Raw genomic sequence first — 20,435 nt, 5'->3', positions numbered from 1 at the left:
CCTTTTGTTTTAAGAACGATCTTTCAGTCACTACAGGGCTTTGGAAGGCACCCGCTGCTCCATGGTAATGTTGCTGATTTTAGAAGATTTTTCTTCTACCGAGTGCACTCTCAGGGAAAGAAGGCTGCCGAGTTGATCTAGCTCCTCAGTCACTGTTCTGACAAACGTCTCTTCTGTTGAGTCTACAATGAAATCAGGGAAAGGTCAGTGCTCAGTCTTAATAGGGGAAAGGCACTTAGTCATGGCAGGTCTGTTTTTAAAAACTGGTTTTTGTAAATTTGAAGACAATTGAGATACAATGCTATGTTTAAAGTCAGCGTTTAACAAGATCCATATTGATTGTTTGAACTCTCTTTTTCTGCTCTCTCTTGCTCTCTCTTGCTCTCTCCTCTCCTCTCTCTCTCTCTCTCTCTCTCTCTCTCTCTCTCTCTCCCCCTCCTTCTGTCTGTCTGTCTGTCTCTCTCTCCTCTGTCTTTCTCTTTCTCTCTCTGCAGTGGTACTTGAAAGCACAAAGAAAGTATGCATTAAAACAGTCTATTAAAACATCAGGTCCGGAACAATCAATGCCCTCCCCTCCCTCTCTTCCTCTCTCCCTCTCTCTCTCCTTCCCTTCTTTCCTTCCTCCCTCTCTCCCACCCCCCCCCCCCCGTTTCCCTTTTAGAACTAGAGGTTGAACTCAGGAACTCAAAGCATATAGGCCAGGGCTCCATTTCTCACCTGTATGCCCAGCCCTCATTTCATGCTTTATTTTGAGACAGCGTTCCATTAAATCGCTCAAACCGGCTTCTGCCTCCCTCTGTGACCCAGAGAAGGGAAGAATTTACAGACCTCCTACTGCAACCTTCCAGCTACTTGGGACTGTAGGTCTGCTTGGCCAGGCCTGGCTATCTCCTTCTTTATTAAATACCAGCTTGTCTTAGCTTAGCAACTTAAAGAAGCTCTTTTATTACACAGTAAAACTGAAAAATAATGCATTCTAGGCACTAAAGATATCGGAGGGCTTATTCTTTATGACAGCGATTTTATAATTTCATCATATCTGTTCTACAGGGATATAAGATATGAACATTAAGGATTGTCAGGTGGGTATGGTGGTGCAGATCTGCAATCCTAGCACGTGATAGGCAAAGGGCAAAATAAAAAACAAAACAAACAAAAACTATGCATTCCAGGCCAGTTTGAGCTACAAAGCAAAACTTGAGGAAAAATAAATAGACAAATAAGAAATAGATAGATAGGTAGGTAGATAGGTAGATAGATAGATAGATAGATAGATAGATAGATAGATAGATAAAGCCACAATAACCTCACTGGTTAGTTCACTAGATCTAAACTGGAAAGCAAATTTAGTTAACAAAGAAGGAGCTCATTTGATAACACTGAGAGGTTTATGAAGAATCACCCAAGGCTGCGGGGATGGCTCAGGGAGAGATGCTCTTGCTGTATGAAGGACTGAGTCCAATCCCTAGCTGGCGGATACAAAAGCCAGGGTGGTGTGCAGGCTTGTAATCTCAGCATGGGGGAGGCAGAGACAGGGGCACTCAGTGGCGGGCCAGCCTGACCAAACTGACAAGTTCCAGACAATTGAGAGCCACTCTCTCAAAGGGCAAGGTGGAGAGCAGGCACACACACACACACACACACACACACACACACACACACACACACTCACACGCGTACCCAGACAGAATTAAACTGAAATCCTGTCCATACCATTGACTTCATTTGTAGTCTTGCTGTCCTTTGCTTTGTAGCATGTGGACTCACTTCTTCTGTGAAGAGAAGAGTAGATTATTGTCTTTTTCTCCCAAGTAGAAGCTCATAAATGATTGTGAATTGGAAATAATGGTTTTTAAAAAGTTAAAAGTAATTTATTGCTTGCCGCCAGCAGAGTCTATTTGAAACTATGTAGCTAGTAAGAAGCTGCACTTTGCTCCCGTTATATATGTGCATGTGTGTCATCAACATATATGCAGGTGCCTGTGGAGGCCAGAAGTGGGCATTAGATTCCCTGGATCTGGAGTTACAGGCAATTGTGAGCTATTCGACATGAGTGCTGGGAATTAAACTCACTTTTAACTGCTGACTCATCTCTCCAGCCCCAGAAATAATAATTTTGGAGTTCTAGTTTCAGTAAGTTTTAAATTGTTCTATTTTAAAGGGACATTAATAAGCTGTTTGCGACTTCAGCATCGTGAAAAGAAATTAAATGGCTGTTTATGGCCAGACATCCTCTTTTCCATCTAAAAACATGGGCAGCACTCAACAGTTCAGTGCCTGCTTGTAGAAGGAGCTGGACTAGGTACTGTAGAAAACAGAGATCTAGTCAGGCACAGTGGTGCACGCCTTTAACTCCAGCACTTGGGAGGCAGAGGCAGAAGAGCTCTGTGAGTTTGAGGCCAGCCTGGTCTACAGAGCTAGTGTCAGGAAAGCCAGGAATTAGTTACACAGAGACACCCTTCTTGAAAAACCAAAAACCAAACCAAAACCAACAAGCAAAAAAAAAAAAAGAAAAAAAAAGAAAAAAAAGAAAACCCAAAAAACAAAACAAACAAAAAACCAGAATAGTATTTAATGTTAGAAAGACAACACATTCATGTGAAAAGTTATGCTTTATTTTTATTTTTTTCAAGACAAGGTTTCTTTGTGTAGCCTTACCTGTCCTGTGACTCACTCTGTAGACCAGGCTGGCCTCAAACTCAGATATCTGTGTGCCCCTGCCTCCCAAGGGCTGGGATTAAAGATGTGCGCCACCACTGCCCGGCAAAAAAGTTATGTTTTTAACATTGCTTAAAAGGTACTGTAAGTTAAGTGAAGACCGAATGGTTTCCAAACACTGAAGAGGGAGAGCTGTCACTGCTATGCTACCAACACCTACTGTGTTTCCTTGTCCAGCCCTGACGTGAGGGTTTGTGCCTTGTCTTATTATATCTTGTTATGCTGTGTTTGGTGGACATCTCTGAGCGGCCTGCTCTCTTCTGAAGGGAAATGGAGGAGGAGGAGGGAGAGGAGGAGGAGTGGATCTTTGGGAGATGGAAGGTTACAGGGTATTGGGAGCAGCGGAGAGGGAGGGGAAACTGAGGTTGGGATGTATTGAAAATAAAGGCCAACATCAACAAAAAACAAACAAACAAAGAATAGTCTGAAAAGGCCCCTCACCCCGACCTCAGAGACTGCAAAGAAGGCAGCTTATCCAGGGTGAAATGGGCAACCGTTTAGTAGCAGCCGCTGATGACCGAGTAGGATTTGAGAGTCAGCCTGTCTCAAGGCCCTGCAGCGTCACGGTGAGGTGCTGCCGCCGAGAACAGCGGTTTCCCTGTATTTCCAGCTTTACCAGAGAGGTAACTGTGCTTCAAAGGGGTTTAACCATGTGTTCAGATTCACCCAGGGTGAGATCCACACCCAGGACTGCGATTCTGGGGCTTTTGGGGTCTTGGCTAACAAACTCTGATGTCTCTCTGTGCCATCTCAGGAGGTAATGTGCTCACCACAATACCACCAGTGCAGTGGAATCCTCTTAATCATTCTAAACTAGGACAGAATGTGTGTGTGGGTGTAGTAACTAGTGAAGAAACACAACAGGTTGAGTTATGAAAAAATGTATGTAAACACAAGCATAAAAGAAAGCCAATTTTTTCTTGGACCAGAGTACTGGAATGACCAAGGATTTTATATTTAATTGTTCTTCATATACTTAAGCACGCAAATGGCTTCCATACTCAGATTGTTGATTTCTAGGCTAGGTGTGTGGCCCCCCCATGCCTGTAATCCTAGTACTCAGGAGGCTGAGGCAGGAAGATCACAGAGTTCGGGGTCTGGACTACGTAATGAGACTCTGTCTCTAAAAGTCATCATCAACAATAACCACAACACTCAAGCCAAAGAACACTGTAAGTTTTGATTTCAAATTTCTGTCTGTTTTTGTTTCATTGAATACAGTATTGTATACACACACACACACACACACACACACACACATGATTTTAAGAAGTTATGGGATGCAATATGCTATATATCATAAAATAAGCAGAACATATACTAAGTGTGTAATAGATGCTATACTTTTGTATTAAGCACATAATACACTTAGACAATATGTAACATGTATAATAATTGCATACAAAAGCCTACTTCGCACTTGGTTGTTTTGCACGTCAGCACTCACCGTTCCTCTCCGTCTAGTAAGTTGCAGTACATGCCAATCTCCTTCTCTAAACACGTTTTGATGCCCAGCAGTTGCTCGTGCTCCAGCTTCTGCCCCTCTGTCTCTGTTCGGATCTGCTGCAGCTGCTCCTCCCGCACCCTTATCTGCTCCTGGATTTGGTGGAGTTGAGCATAGTAATTCCCTTCGGTCTCGGCCAATGAACTCTCGTAGGACTCTTTCTGAAAGAACAGCAGAATGACGTGCTGGAGAGGGCGACATGTCCGCATGTGTACGAGGTGTACGTGTTTTCAACCGGAAGTCAAAACTGGCGGGATTCGTGTAGAAAAAGAACGTTGACATCTGGGATTGGTGTGTCAGAAGTAATGCTTGTGGATGCAATTCCTGTCACTTAATATATGGTAGTCACTTAATTATGGGATTCATATTACTTAATATGACATATTCTGGTCATTTATATACATTACATTTAATGTTTTAAACATTCGTCTTATAGGGGCTGGAGAAATGGCTCAGCAGTTAAGAATACTTGTTGCTCTTGCAGACGACTTGTGTTCCCAGCACCTTCATGGTGGCTCTCAACCATCTGTAACTCCAGCTCCAGCGGATCTGACATCCTCTTCTGAGCCCACAGGCACCAGGCACACACACAATATGCATACATACACGCAGCCAAAACTAATAGACATAAAATAAAATACTAAAAATATCCATCGTACACATATATTTACTTACCTATGCACATAAAATGTTAGGTTTTGGATGTGGTTTGAGTATGGCCCCTTAAGAATTTATGTATCCGAAACTTGGTCCCAGTATGGTGATATTAAGCTATGTGGGGACCTTTAAGAGGTGGGGCTAGCGGAGGAGGTGGTGGTGGTGTTAAATCACTAAGGGCTCTGCTCTTGGAGTAAGTTTGGTTCTAGTCAGAAGCTAGTTAGCTCTCCAGCGAGAGTTATTTTAAAAACAGTTCTAGCTTTGTGTCTTATGCTCAAACTTTTGTAATGATGCCACTCACGATGATGTGATGTGATGTGGCCTTGCCACAGTCGGGGAGTCGGGGCCATGCTACTTGGATTTGCAGCTTCCAAAACCGTGAGTAAACAAACCTAACCTCCCCCCTTTTTTTAAACAAAATATCCTGCTTGGGGTGTTTTGCTGCGGCAGTAGAAAGCCGGGAGATGGACGGCTCCCGTTCCGTTCCTACGTACTATCGCTGAGATGGACTGAAGTTCTATTTCCAGAGTCTGCAGGTTGCGTTTCAGCTCCATCAGCTCATTTCTGGCCGCCGTGGTTGCTCCTGCATCATCTGAAATCTGTCGCTGCAGCGTCGCGCTCTGAAGAGGAATGGACACAAGGGTTAGTAACCCGCTCGGCTGTTTACCCAAAGAGACCCTTCCGTGTCCCGGCCGCGGATATACCTTCTCTTTAAAGCAGGCCTCTGCATCTTTGCGGTTCTGCTCAGCCAGATCTTCGTATTCAGCCCTCATGTTGTTCAACATGGCGGTTAAATCCACGCCGGGGGCCGCGTTCATCTCCACATTGATGGTCCCCCCTGATGCATTTTGCAGGACTCCCATTTCCTGGAAAGAGGTAATCATTAATACCCAGGGGAGGATTTTGATTGACACCCACTCCCTGGTATGGACCGGATAGTGGGCGTGAAAAAGGAACCGGTGTGTGAGGCTGTTCTGCAGGCTTCCTTACCTCCTCGTGGTTCTTTTGGAGATAAGTCAGCTCCTCGCTCAGAGCCTCACACTGGATTTCCAAATCGGTCGTAGAAAGCGTCAGCTCGTCCAACACTCTGCGAAGACCGTTGGTGTCGGCCTCAACACTCTGGTGTAGAGCAAGCTCATTTTCATACCTTGAAGGGTGCAAAGGTGTTTTAGGATTGTGATTACCAGTGGGTATCACGTATAAAGACACTTAGAATGCTGAGGGGTAGGTGTTCTGATTCTGTGTGTATTTCTGAGGCTTCGGGCCATGTCAAACTATTAAGATTGTTTGAGATACCTATTAGTTTATAAGTGCATTTTTTTGTATGTGAATGTGTTTGCACATGCTTGTGCATGTGGAGGTCAGAGGTCAATATCGGTGTCTTTCTCAATAACTTGCCACCTTCTTTTGTGAGACGGGATCTCTCAGTGAACCTGGAGCTCACCAGTTTGTCCACACTGACTGGCCCTCAAGCCCCTCCTGTCTCCACTGCACCAGCATGGAGTTATACATGCATGTTGCTATTCCCTTCTTTTTATGTGGCTGCTAGGGGATGTGAACTTAGGTAGACCCTCACGATTTTGTGGCAGACCCTTTACCCACATCCCAGCCTCTAAAACCACATTATTTTAGAAGTGTTACTTCTTTCCAGTTGATCTTGGTTGTCCAATAACATATCAGAATAAAATAATGTCAGATTTTGAAAAAAATTATGATAGATCTCTTTAAAAGGATGCATTAAATTCTACTTCTTTGTTGATCTAGAATGGCTTCATTAAAATCGTTCCTTTTGGGAGGTTAGAGAGGTGGCTCAGTGGTTAAGAGCACTGACTGCTTTTCCAGAGGACCCACAGCTGGCTCCCAGCACCCATATGGCGCTAACAACTGTCTGTAACTCTGATTTCAGTGGATCCAATGTTCCCTTCTGGCCTCCAAAGGTACCAGACACACAAGTCATGCGCAGACATACATGCAAAGCACCCATATACATAAAATAAAACACATAAAAAACAGGTTTTAAAAGCAAAAGATACACTCTCTAGTGCGACTGTAGTCCTTTAGCCATTATTAATAATAATCTCTCCTCTTTCACCTACTTCATCTTGAAGTCATCAGCTGTAAGCCTGGCATTGTCATTTTGAAGAATAAGGTTGGCGTTACAGGCGGTCATAGAAGCAATCTGAATGGGACAGATCAAAGGACATTCCAACATCAGTGTGAATCTCTCTCAGATATTTCTATTGGTGTCTTTCTTTGGCTACTCAAAGAAACTTGATTTGGGGTGTAACTCAGTGGTAGAGCTCTTACCTAGCGTATTAGATGACAGCAACAATAACAAAAACTTTGGATAGAATTCAGATAATAAGGAGCCCCACAGATAATTTCATTGTTACTCATCTAAAAGTATGAATTAAATATCAAAAATTAAAAAAATTAATGCAGCATCCTTGTGGTTCTACATGCTAGGCGAACACTCTGCTACTGACTATGTCCCCAGTTCTTGTTTTAGTTTTGATTTCGAGATAGGATCTCATTAAATTACCCAGGCTAGCTTCACACTTGTGATCCTTCTGCTTCATCCTCTAGGGTGTCTGGGATTTCAGGACCTTATCTCCAGGCCTGGTTCAATTATATTGACGTTGAAGCTATTTCTCTTTGACTATTTGATTCTACATTTTTGAAAAATTATTAAATACCATCCTTAACTCTGGGAACAAAGAGTGGGCAAATTCCACACCCCATACAATTGGTAAGCACATTTGTAATGAATGAAAGAATTAAGCTTGATTATGATGAGAGTCACAGGCATGCTGGGCAAAAGCTCTACTATTATATCTACTGTATTTCTAGCTTTTTCTTTTAAATTGATCTAGGGTCTCTGAGTTCCCAGGCCAGCCTCAGCCTTGTGGTTCTCTGTCACAGCCTCTTCAGTAGCTAGGATGGGTGATGTGACCCACCACACCCCACTGCTAAATACTTTCTAGGTTTCCTTTGCTTTTAGTTGTGCCCGCCCCCTGCCTATAGCTACAGTATGGGAATCGGCCGTTCTTACCTGTCTTTTCAGATCCTCGATGACTGAGAAATACTTGCTGTAGTCATAGTCGAGTCTACGACCACTGCCGGGCCCAAATTTCTCATACCAGTCCTCGATCTTCTTCTCCAGGTCAGTGTTGGACTCCTCCAGGGCACTCACGTGGTTCAGGTACAATGCCAGGCGGTCGTTGAGGTTCTGCATGGTCACCTTCTCATTCCCAGAGAGAAGCCCAGACTCGTTGTTAAGGAAGCCAATGCTGTTCGCTCTTCCTGACACCTCGTTGCCATTGCCAAAGCTTCCTCCAGAAGAGATGCCCCCAAGGGTGCAAGAAAAACTGCTCTCTGTTCCAGGACCAACACACACATTTCCAGCCACAAAGCCTGCCCCTCCCCTGGACAGCCTGACAGACCCAGCTCGAGAACAGACCCTGGAACCCCCAGAAAATCGAAAAGACATGGTGACAGGACAACCCAGCGACCTTCTTCCTGAGAGAGGTGCAGAGTCAAAGTCTATCTTCCACGGGGTGACAACCCCACTGGCTTTTATAGGATTCAATCTTTGCTATGCTGATCTGTAATAAAACATTAGTCGTATCCTAATTGCTATTTTTCATAATTGGGTGATTTTTAATAGTGTCCAGTAGGTGGCAAAGTGCCCCGAGGATATTTTTTATATATGAAGAAAGTGCCAGGTACGATGATCCTAATTCATAGCCTCGCAGTCTTAGTAAGGCTAAATCATAGCCCCGTAGATCGCAGCGAGGAAGCCATCATTTGTGTTACAAAGATGAGAGCTTACATCTTCTTGACCCCTGGAAAAGAGCAGAGACCCTGCTTCCCACCAAGAACAAAGAAATACTTGCTCCCTGTGAGGAAGAAATGCACTCAAGTATCTCAGTTGACTTGGCTGGGCATTCTCCTTCCTACCGAGACGGAAGCTCTCCATATTTAGCGATCTCTTGCCGATGAGAATTCTTGACTTGATCTATTTTTGCACATGCACGTATATGCATATTCGTGGGTATCTACATGTGCTGATGCACGTGTGTGTGTGCATGTATGTACACACAGGTGGGGCAACCATAGGACAACCTCAGCTGCTGTTCTGCCATTTACCTTGCTTGTTTTTTTGAGATGGGGGGGTCTCATTGGTTTGTAACTTGTGATGTAGGTGAGGCTTGCTGGCCAGGAAGCCCCAGGATCTGCATATGTCTCTGCCTCCCCAGTGTTGGGACGGTAAGCGGAAATCCAAGACCCTGTTTTTTTGCACGGTCCCTTGGGATCGAACTCATGTCGTCCATGCTTGCACGGCAAACACTTTATTTACTGAGCTCTCTCTCCAGCCCCTTGTGCTTGTTTGTAATAAGCTGAAAATGAGTGACAAGCTCTATAGTTACTTTCGGGATGGGTCTCATGTAGCCAAGGCTTTGGAATCCAGTTTTCCTCTCTCAGCCATCTGAGTGCTGGGATTGCAGACACATGCCGCTGAGCCTGGCGAGAGTTTATTCGGTCTAGGAGCAATCAGTTCAACTGGCTACCGAGACTCCAAATTGTTTGCTTTTTATCCTCAAAAAAGTACATTTTGAGATAGATTCTCACAATATAGCCTGGGTTGGCCTGGAGCTCACCATATAGAACAAACTGACCTTGAACTTGTCTTATCCTCTGATGCCTCTGGCTCCCCAAATGCTGAGATTTCAGGCATGCACCACCCCACGCCTTCATGGGTCTCTAGTTTTCATCTATGTATGTGACTCTGAGACACGAGTTTCACGTTGATCAGTGGGGAATGAAATACATGGAAGAGGAGGCTGTTTCCATCACTCCCTAGGACATCCACAATGTGGTACCCAGGCGCCTGGTTGTCATGGGGGAACAGATGCTTTCTGCTTTTCCATGGAGCCCTTGGGAAATGAGCCTGTCTCTTCCTGCTTCGCTTCTCTAGGAACAGATGAATAGAATCACATCTGATGGTGCCAGTCAAAGGCTTCAATGAGCAGCTCCAATAATGAATGGCTAGAAGACAGTCTGAAGGACACAGACACTTTATAAATGTTAATTATTTGTATTACTATAATAAGGTGGACACATCAGACAGGGCCGGGATGCTGTCACTTACTATGGGTAAAAACCGATTGGTCGACTGCTAACAGGTTTAGTTCTGAAAACATGAATTCTTTCCCCAGTGAGATTTTTCAGTGTTGTAGATACTGAATTTTGAGAAATAGCAGATGTTTGTCACTACAGTACAAGAGCTATTCAGTGGACTATAATGTCTGCATTTGAAAAGCACAAATGTTTAAAAATAATTAACACAAAACTGTAATTCAGACCATACCAGTGTTCTATAAGATTTCTAAATTATATCCAGAGAATTATTAGTGATTTTGTTGTGGCTTGGCCAAATTTTTACATTTTTGCCAGTGTTTCCCACGCATGAAAGAACCAAACAGTGTGTTGGCAGAGTAATAGTTTGTAAGACTGGATTTTTTTTTTTTTTAGATAAGAGTGTTAATGAAACTGCAGAGTATTATTAACCCAATCTATTTATCTCCAGGTAGCTTATAAATACTAATTAACTTATCTCTTATAGAATACGTTAAGCATATATTATTAGAACCATTTTGGAGATGAGCTGGCTCTGGAAATAACATGTCCACACAGATCACAGACTTCTCCGTCAAAGCAGGCCGTACAATGCTTAACTTCCGGAAACACAGCCGGTGTTTACACATAGGATGTCTCTTTACATCTCTTTACAGATTTCCTGTAAACTAAAGTTTTTTTTTTTAAAGTTTATTTTTTTGTGTGTATATATGAATGTTTTGTCTGCATGTATGTCTGTGTACCACTTGCTTGCCTGGTCTGGTGGAGGTCAGAAGAGGGCGTTGGGTCCCCTGGAACTGGAGATATAGATGGTTGTGATCCACCCTGTGGGTTCTGGGAATTGAACCCAGGTCCTTTAGAGCCAGTGCTCTTAACTGCTGAGCCATCTCCCTAGCCCTCTGAACTAAAACTTTAAGAGTATAAATATACTTTAGTGTTTTCTGGAAGTAGAAGATGACTTGAGCAAATTCCCCAGGTCGCTTCTATCAGTGTCTTTGCGTCTTCAGGTTATATACTCATGGTCAGAAAGCAGCGTGCAGTGGTATCTTTCGTCATTTCTCGAGAATCTCTACAAGGTACTAAAGTGTCACATTCTATCTATGTTGCTGGTATCCAAAGAAATTGAACTGAATTGAACTTTAACTTTTATGATGTTTTAGAGCCTCACTTCAGCCTGAAGCTTTTCATTGCTGTCTTACTTGATGCCAAGCCTGAGGACTTGAGTTCGATTCCAGGACCCACGTGGTGGAAGGAGAGGACTTACGGAAGCAAACAGTCCTCTGACTTTCACATGTGTGCATGGCATGCTATGTCTACATGCCCACATCTACACACACACAACATAAATAAAAAAACAATGTAAAAACTGTAAAGATGGGTATTTTATATCTCTCTTGGGTATTTTACAAAAGCATTTTATTCAAAAAACTTTTTATGTATGTAAATATATATATGTATATATATGTGTGTATACACACACACACACACACACACACACACACACACACACACAGTGCCTGCATGCTGCAGTATGCATGTGAAGATCACAGGATAACTTCCAGGTGTCGGTTTTTTCCTTCCACCATGTACGTAGATCCTGGGGAGGGTGGGGCCACAGAGTTCCTGGTTCTCAGCAACAGGGCATTAGGTTGTGGCTTAGCACAGACCGTGAGTCAGTCTGTCTGAACTCCAGCACCTCCAGTTATTAGTTGTGTGATTCTGAGAAAATGACTCCACTGCTCTCTGACTCAGTTTCCTTACTCGTAAAACGATGATGACCACAGCATCCACCTTATAGGGTGGTTGTGGGGACCAAGTGGTTTCTAGACTATATCCTCCTTTCAGCCTGGTTCCAGTAGAAAGAGTTTATTCCCTTAGTTTAGATGGTTTGATGATCAGACATCCAAAACGGCGAAGGAAATCTGAGCTAACTATTGAGTCATCAAAAAAGATTTTTTTGAGAGTTGTTTTTTGTATGATTTTTCTTGTTGTTTGTTTTTGGAATGAATGCTCCATCTGCATGAATCCCTGCACGTCAGAAGAGGTCATCAGGGCATTAGATCCCATTACAGATGGCTGTGAGCCATCAGGTGGTTGCTGGGAATTGAACTCAGTACCTCCAGAAGAGCAGTCAGTGCTCTTAACCACTGAGCCAGCTCTCCAGCCCTGAGAGTTGTTTTTAACTCACAACAAAATTCAGAGGAAGGTGCAAAGGTTTCCCACAGACTCCCCACCATCATGCATTGCCTCCCCACTGGTCCATGTGAGCAGCCCTCTCTGGAGCAGTGCCTGTGTTCCGCAGATCACAGACAGACATGCCATACTCACCAGAGTCCATGGTTCATGTTAGAGTTCACTCTTGGTGAACACTGTTGGCTGGACAATTGTATGCTGACCCATGCCTGCCATCATGGTAGTATATAGACTACTTTCCTTGTTATATGAATCCCTTGACTCCCCATTTATCCTCCCTTCTCAGTCCTTGGCAACCACTGATCAACGCTACTGTTTCCACAGTTTTGTGTTTCCCAGGATGTCAAAGAGTTGGCCTCCTACATGATGTAGTCTTTCTAGATTGGCTTCTTTCACTTAATAATGCACATCAAAGTTTTCTCTCTGTCTCTTCATGGCATGCTAGCTCTGGCTAATGCCCCATCGTATGGATCTGTCTTCATTTATTTGGTCCTCTGGAAGAGCAGCAAGTGCTCTTAACCACAGAGCCATCTCTCCAGCCCCTCCTGTGCAGGTTTTTGTGTGGCGATGTTGTCACCTCCTTTGGATAGAGGAGTAAAGGATCCACTGGTTTCCAGTAATTGCTGTATCAACGGGTCAGAGAGTGTTACAAAGTGTTTAGCTTTGTAAGGAAGAGCCCAATGAACTGTCTTCCACAGTGGCTAAGTATTTCTGACTGTAGAACTATATGCAAGAGATCCTCTCTGCCCCTGTTTTGATATAAAAGTAGAGGATGTAAAAGTCAGTTTTTCAGAAAGTGAAGTGAGCGTGTTTGTCTTAGGCTACCTGGGTAGGTTGTCTTAGTTGTATTTTTGAGGCTAGGTCTCAGGTAGCCCAGGCTGCCTTCTGTCTGTAGCTAAGAATGACCTTGAGCTTCTGGTCCTCCTCCATGCACCTCCCAGAGTGCAGATACAGGGGTGTGCCACCACACCCAGGGCTTATGTGGTCCTGGAATAGAAACAAGCACTTTGTGCATGCTTGGTTAGACTCTCCAGACTACTGATGCTGGAAATTGATTAGCTTGGTATTGTGTGGGTCTTGTGCACAGAGTCAAAGCTGCCATGAATATTACAGCCCGGTCATGTCCAGAAAACACTGGTTTTCAGCACTCTTCCACTTCCTCTGGCTCTTGCAATCTTTACCCTCCCCCTTATGCAATCTCTCTCTCTCTTCTCTTAAAAAAATCTACATGTATCATCTTTCCTTAGGATGTTTTTGACTCTTCAATTTTCTATTTTCACTTCTCTGAGTCTACTATATATACTCAAGATCATTATTTTATGAGTGTTTTGCCATCCTATTTATGTGTTTACTGTATTTGTACAGTGCCCAAGGAGGCCCAGAAGGGGGTGTTGGATCCCCTGAAACTGGAGATACAGGGTGTTATGAGTCTCCATGTGGGTGCTGGAAACTGAACCTGGGTCATCTCTCAGGCTCCAGGAACTGGTTTTTATTTTTAATTTTTTAGTAGCTGTTTTATTTTCACCGCCTAGCACTCAACATATATACACCCAGTATGTGTGGAAGGTTGGGAGATAAAATTTTGTAGACACACGAAAAGACTACAACCCTTACATATTCAACAAGTTCCTAACTTGCAAAAAGCTATGGACTGAACAGAGGAAATTAAAGGCGGAGCTTAGCTTCAGTGGGAGGGTGTACTTCAAATGCAGTGATGAACCAGAACCAGGCAGGATAGCTTGCAACAGGAAGACATTTATTGAAACACCACCAGAGAGAAAGCCAAAGAAATGTCACTAGTCTAAAAGGGTTGTCTTCACTCACTGGGAGAGAAGCAGAAACATAAGAGGGCCCTATTTTGGAAAACCGTTTAGATTTGGTATTTTAAAGTAGGGCTCTTCATTTTAGGCAGTGGAGTTCAAGAAGGCATCCTTTCTTTGCTCGTTCTTGTTAACTTTGGTAGACTTTTCTTCCAGGGTGTGAATTCTGGAGGAGAGAACCTTGCCACGGGGATCTACTTCTTCAACAACAGTTTTAACAATGGCGGTTTTAGACGGCTCTGAAATGACACAGACAAACCATGAACATTCTGTGAAGTTCACAGATGGGAAATAATTCAGCGTTTGAAAAATATAGACTATGCTGGGTGGTGGTGGTCCCAGCACTCAGGAAGTCAAGGCAGGTGGATCTCTGAGTTCGAGGCCAGCTTAGTGTACATAGAAAGTTCCAGAATAGCCAGTGCTACACACACACACACACACACACACACACACACACACAAAACCCTGCCCCCCAAAACAAAAGAAACATATATAACAAAAAAGACAGAAAATAAGAGAAAAGAAGACTTCAGAGACGGCTCAACCCATGAAGTGTTTGCTTTGTAGTGATGAGGACCTGAGCTCCATCCCCAGACCCCCACATAAAGCAAGTCACGTGTAATCCTAGGTCTGGGGAGGTAGAGACAGGAGGATCCTTGGGTGCCACTGACTGGTCAGCCTCACCTACTTGGCGAGCTTTAGGTCCATAAGAGACCCTGTCTCAAACAAAAAGATGGGCCTTGGATGAGGAGCACTACTTGAGTTTGTCCTCTGGTGTCCACCTACAGGTGCACCTGCACACATGCACACAAGAGGAAGAGAGGGTCCAGGGATAGAGGAGGAGGGAAAGAAGCAAAGAGAGGAGAGAAGAAACCACTGAAGGTTTTGTAGAGCTTTTAATTTACCCTTTATCTGATTTCCGGGTCCTCCTTGGCCTTTTGACTTAACACAAGAGCTGTAAAAAAAATAGATTTTTTCATTATTTACATCTCTGTGTTGTGCTAAAGCAACTGAGAAGCAGAGATTCACAGGAGTTTACTGGCTGCTGAAATAATGCTGGGGACTGCGCATCCATTCCCCCGTGATCTGGAATCAGAGACCTGCTGGAGCTTCAGGTGACTTTTAGAAACCTTAAAGAGAGCCCTTAGAGGCACAGTGCCTACCCCTCGTCTCCGTCTATGAGGCGGCAGTAGGTCTCGATCTCCTTCTCCAGGTGAGCCTTGACGTTTAGCAGCTGCTCGTATTCCAGCTTCTGGCCCTCAGTCTCGGTCCTGACCTGGTGCAGCTGCTCCTCCAGGGCGCTGATCTGAGCCTGGATCTGAGCCAGCTGAGAGCAGTAGTTGCCCTCGGTCTCGGTCAGGGAGCACTCCAGCGAGTGTTTCTGTGGTTTGGAAAGATGGTATTAGAAGACATCACTGTCCCGACTCAGAAGAAACCTCTTAGGAGAGAGTCATCCCCATGGAGACAGCTGTCGGGGAAGTGCTTGCCCTGCAAGCATGTGAACCTGGGAGCTATCCCCAACACCTACACAAAAAGTTAGGTACGGCTATGTGCTTGTAGTCCCAGGGCTGGGGAAATGGAGGTAGGATTTCTATGACTTGATGATCAGCCAGCCTGGCTGAACCTGTGAGCCCCAGGTTGAGACAGGTGAGAGACCCTGTCTCAAAAAAACATTGTGGAGAGCTCCAGAGGAATGGCACCTGAGGTTGACCTCTGGCCTTCTTACAGATGAGCACACACTCATACCCACATGGGCACCATACACATGAACACACACTGCACATATACACCAACAGCCATTTTCATCTAGAAGATTCCATTTGCTCAATATTCATGGTGCACGCCATACTAGTCTGTTTGATAATGATACAGATGGTGGCAAATGGTCCTTGTCAATCCAGAACGGTGAAACTGTTTCTCTCTAGGGTTCAGCCAAAAGATCCCTACCATATACACCCCCCATGTATGCTGCACTTATGGGGTGTGGCAGTTTCCAGTGTTCTCAGTAACGAAGGCCCCCCTACATTTTGCTTCCTCATTGTCAATCACATGAAGTCTGTCTCCTGCCGGTCATTGCTTTTCTAGAGCCAGTTCTATAAACAGTGTATATAAGGGATGATCCAAAGAAAAGCACCAGCTCCTTAACCTGTTGACAAATGGAGACGGCAGTATCTCAGTATCTTTCCTCTCTCTCTCTCTGTGTCTGTCTCTGTCTGTCTCTCTCTGTCTCTGTCTCTCTCTGTCTCTGTCTCTCTCTCTCTTTTCTTTTCTTTCTTTCTGAGGCAGGATCTCTCTCTATAGCCCTGGCAATCCTGGAACAAGTTATTTAGACTGGATTGGCCTTGAACTCACAGAGATCCAACTGTTTCTGCTTCCCCAGTGCTGGGATCAAAGGTGTGCGCCACCATGCCTGGCGAGGTGACAGTATTTACTGACCCTTTTGAAGCCAGGTATTTTCCTATGAGCCCCGGTTTTAACACATTTACATACAGCGCATGCATTCTTTTGTGGGTCAGCGCTGGCTGTCTCCTAGCCACAGGAGGAAAGGTACAGACTCTGGTTAGGCAAGTGGGAGAGGAAGTCCCATTATTTGTCTCCATTTGTGCAACTCTGGGAGTCACTGCCCCTCTTTGAATCTGATTCTTCTTCAGGAGATACTGAGGTAAGCTGTGAAGACGGCCTGCCTATGCCTCAGGGGGCATTGCGGACTAACCTGTGGGTGAGCGACTGGGCAAACCCTTAATGAAAAGGGTGATTATTACTGTCATTAGGCGTGTTTCGCTTTAGACTCAACCTTCACACCTCTACTTTGCTTCTTATTTATGCCACTTAAAAGGAACTTAAGTGCTCTTAATTAACTGACCAACAGGAAGGCCCGGTGGGGAAACCAGGGAAGATATTTCTGCTCTGCAGAGATTTTTTGATACAGGTAAAATGAATTTCTTCCGGAGCACGTCAAAATAATTGTATTTGCAGGTTCCCAGGGCTTACTGACATCTAGGCATGACTTTCAAGCAGATGTTAACATAGTCATCAATGGCTAAAATCCCAAGTGAGTAACACTACAAGGATGAAAATTCTTAGGAGCTTTTTTTTGTTTTCAACTTCCAAAGCAAAGCTGCCTGGTCCTTCATACTTACCATGGCCAAGAGGGACTGCAGCTCTATCTCCAGGGTTTGGAGGGTTCGTTTCATCTCAGTAAGTTCGTTCCGGGCTGAGGTGGTGGCTCCAGCATCATCTGAAATCTGCTGCTGCAGGGTGGCACTCTGCAAAGGCAGGAGATGGTATCAGGGTGGGGACAGCGGCATCCACGCCTGGTGCCAGGTGTGTGCCCGTGAGCCTGCCTTTACCTTTTCCTGGAACCAGGCCTCGGCGTCCCTGCGGTTCTGCTCAGCCAGGGCCTCGTACTCAGCTCGCATGTTGTTCAGCAGCACAGTGAGGTCCACACCCGGGGCCGCGTTCATCTCCACATTCACGTTGCCTCCCGCTGCGCACTGCAGAGCCTGCATTTCCTGGAACGGTTTTCAGCCACATCAGGTTCTGACTGTTTGTGAGGGAGCCAAGTGGACAGGATCCACACGGCTCAAAGCTTTTTCTGAAGTTTGTTGCTTTTTCTCGTTTGAGACAGTCTTACTCTGGAGCCCAGGCTGCCCTGAACTCAGCCATCCTCCTGCCTGAGATCTGGGATGGTAGCTGTGAGCTACCATCCTGGACTGGTTTGTTTCATTTGAGAAGGAATAACAGAAACATTCCAAAGGCATAGGGGGAAATTAAAACCGTCTTGATATGAAGCTATTTCGGGAAGGAGGCAGGCTATGAAGACAGGGAAGGTTGAGAGCCTACCTCCGCGTGGTTCTTCTTGAGGTACGCCAGCTCCTCTGTGAGTGTTTCCAGCTGGACCTCGAGGTCAGTTCTGCACAGGGTCAGCTCATCCAGGACCCTGCGCAAGCCGTTGATGTCCGCATCCACGCTCTGGTGAAGGGCCAGTTCACTTTCGTACCTTAGAGATGGGTTGGAAGGGGTTCATTCTCTCCCACCAGATTTGAGTCTCCCCCACTTTCCAGGTCATCCTAAAACTTAACCTAGCACAGCAAGCTTCAGCGAGATTACCTACGAGGGAATGGACACACTTCAATGAAGCTAGATAATGGGGGATAGTCAAAGTTCTCTTCCCTTCTGACCTTGACAATCACTCGTGTTAGCTCCGAATTCTCTAAGTTAATTGGGTGAGTTAATTACTGCTTTAAAAATGAACAAAGGGACAGACGACAGAGCAGAGAAGACTCCCAACAAGGCCAGGAAAAGAGGGAAGTCCCGGGATAACTTCTGGTCCGCTTTCCTCTGGCTCTACTCACTTCATTCTGAAGTCGTCAGCCGTCAGTCTGGCATTGTCGTTTTGCAGGACGATGTTGGCGTTGTTTGCGGTCGCGGAGATGATCTGAGGAACGGAGAGATGGGTGAGAGTGAGGGCAGCAGAGAAAACGCGCGCGTTTCCTCGCAGCCCAGGAGCATGTGGGAATCACAGGAATGCTTCTCGCACCTCGAGCTGATGATCAGGTGTTGTGAAAACGGGAACTCGAGATACGGTCAGTTTTACTTTATATTTTAATTTCCACTTCACCTTTAAAATTTTTCCTCTTACGTTTATAAATATATAGTTGGAGACACTGGGCCGTTTTTTTTTTTTTTTTATATTTTCGTTTTACTAAAAACATGCTTGCATGCCTGATTTCAGATGGGTGGGTCATGCTCAAAGATTATAATTGGAATATAAATGGTTATTGTTGTTTTTTTTTAAATTCACTTATTTTATGTATATCGGTGTCTTGACTGCATGTATGTTTGTGCTCCATGTGGACGCCTGGTGCCCTCAGAGTCTGGGAGAAGGCAGAGAAGGCTTCAGATCCCCTGGAACTAGAGTTAGGTTGTGAGCCACCATGTAGATGCTGGGAATTAACCCCGGGTCTTCTGGAAGAGCAGCAGCCAGTGTTCTTAACTGCCGAGCCCTCTCCCCAGCCCAGAAATTATTTGGAATATTAGCAATGAAGTTCTAGAAACTGTGCTCCATGTCCTGCTGTGACCTCTTCTATTTTTCTTGTCTATATGTCCCATGTCCCTGTACTTCTTACCTGGGATCTGAGGTCATCAATGATCGGGAAGTATCTACTGTAGTCATTATCGAGACCACGGCACGAACCAGGTCCAAATTTTTCATACCAGTCCTTGATCTTCTGCTCCAGGTCAGCGTTGGCCTCCTCTAGTGCCTGTACATTCTCCAGGTAGGAGGCCAGGCGGTCGTTGAGGTTCTGCATGGTCACCTTCTCATTGCCCGACAGGAGGCCATGCTCGTTGGTCGTAAAGGCCCCACAAGATGCACTGCCCATACTGAGCCCTCCTGCCGAGGAACTGCCTCCAAAGGCGCAGGAGAAACCACTTCCGATGCCGGGCACTCCGCATGTATTTCCAGCCCCCAAGGCTGCTCCGGTGCTGGAAAGCCTCACGGAGCCCAGCCGTCTGGATGCGGAGGAGAAGCGAACGGACATTGTGCTTACGCTGGAGTGTTGCTCCGAGGGTGAATGTCCTACTGGGTGAGGACTGCTTTATATATGCAACGTTAGGGTGTCTCTAGGGGAAACTCTGCCTCTCCTAGCAAAATGGTGTTTGCTAGCTCATTGAGAATTATCCGTAAGTGGGTGACATTTTCCCCTAATGAATGTCTTTACTCTGCCGTGGCCACTTCCGTAGGTGGATAGTTACCTTGATGTTTGTTGTCTTTGGGAGGGAGCAGGGTGGAGTATTATCAAAGTTATTATAGTGATGCCTTTCAATTTAAGGTGAGCAACCCTTCCTGCCTCCTAGGCTCCAGGAGTATACAATTCCTTAAAGAATTAAAAAGCAATGTGGCAAATACAATCCTCTTTTCCTTGCCCTACAACACCTGCATGTCTCTGGCAAACAATTCACCATTTGCCTTGTTCTCTATCAGAGACCCTGAAAATAATTTCAAGACCAAGAACCTTGGATTCTAGAGGAAGGAAGCTGAGTTTTAAATGAAAAAAAAAAAGGTCCTTTTTTTTGGAAACAGAAAGTTTTCCCTTGATCTTTTATCCTTCCTGAATTACCATTTAATCTGAACAGGTTTTTGCCTGAGTCGTGTTGCTAGGCAGGTCATAAGGGGAAATCTATTAGTCTCCATGGCCCCTAATTTCCTTCCTTCCTTCCTTCCTTCCTTCCTTCCTTCCTTCCTTCCTTCCTTCCTTTCTCTTCCTATTACATTTTTATTGATTTTTATTGAGCTCTACATTTTTCTCTGCTCCCCTCCCTGCCTCTCCCCTCCCCTTCAACCCTCTCCCAAGGTCCCCATGCTCCCAATTTACTCAGGAGATCTTGTCTTTTTCTATTAC

At 44.9% G+C, this 20,435-nt stretch overlaps 2 protein-coding genes across 2 annotated transcripts; both read right to left on the bottom strand.

The window, feature by feature from the left end:
* Positions 1–30: 30 nt before the first annotated feature.
* Positions 31–8,369, bottom strand: Krt26 (keratin 26). Its single transcript, XM_038325352.1, has 8 exons — positions 7,932–8,369; positions 6,976–7,058; positions 5,870–6,026; positions 5,584–5,745; positions 5,374–5,499; positions 4,166–4,383; positions 1,714–1,772; positions 31–182 (listed from the first exon to the last, which is right to left on the bottom strand). The coding sequence occupies exons 1-8, from the start codon at positions 8,367–8,369 to the stop codon at positions 31–33; spliced, it is 1,395 nt and encodes a 464-aa protein (XP_038181280.1).
* A 5,760-nt stretch (positions 8,370–14,129) lies between these two features.
* On the bottom strand, positions 14,130–19,574 carry Krt27 (keratin 27). The gene is given in 9 exon segments (XM_038326940.1): positions 14,130–14,157; positions 14,159–14,270; positions 14,937–14,986; positions 15,195–15,412; positions 17,172–17,297; positions 17,382–17,543; positions 17,875–18,031; positions 18,387–18,469; positions 19,161–19,574. Coding segments are annotated over 9 exon segments (1,350 nt in total).
* Positions 19,575–20,435: the final 861 nt, after the last annotated feature.

This window comes from Arvicola amphibius, chromosome 4 (genome assembly GCF_903992535.2).
Source record: "Arvicola amphibius chromosome 4, mArvAmp1.2, whole genome shotgun sequence".
NCBI classification, from domain to species: domain Eukaryota; kingdom Metazoa; phylum Chordata; class Mammalia; order Rodentia; family Cricetidae; genus Arvicola; species Arvicola amphibius.
Note: the sequence above shows the minus strand (reverse complement) of the source record. Positions and strands in the feature narration are given on the sequence as shown.

What these genes read in the sequence shown, in the direction of transcription:
- Krt26 (XM_038325352.1), bottom strand. Translation starts at nt 8,369, where the DNA reads ATGTCTTTTCGATTTTCTGGGGGTTCCAGGGTCTGTTCTCGAGCTGGG. An exon ending in GCTGATGACTTCAAGATGAA is followed by an intron (nt 6,027 to 6,975) that starts GTAGGTGAAAGA and finishes GCACCCTTCAAG; the next exon opens with GTATGAAAATGAGCTTGCTC. An exon ending in TTACTAGACGGAGAGGAACG is followed by an intron (nt 1,773 to 4,165) that starts GTGAGTGCTGAC and finishes TTCTCTTCACAG; the next exon opens with AAGAAGTGAGTCCACATGCT.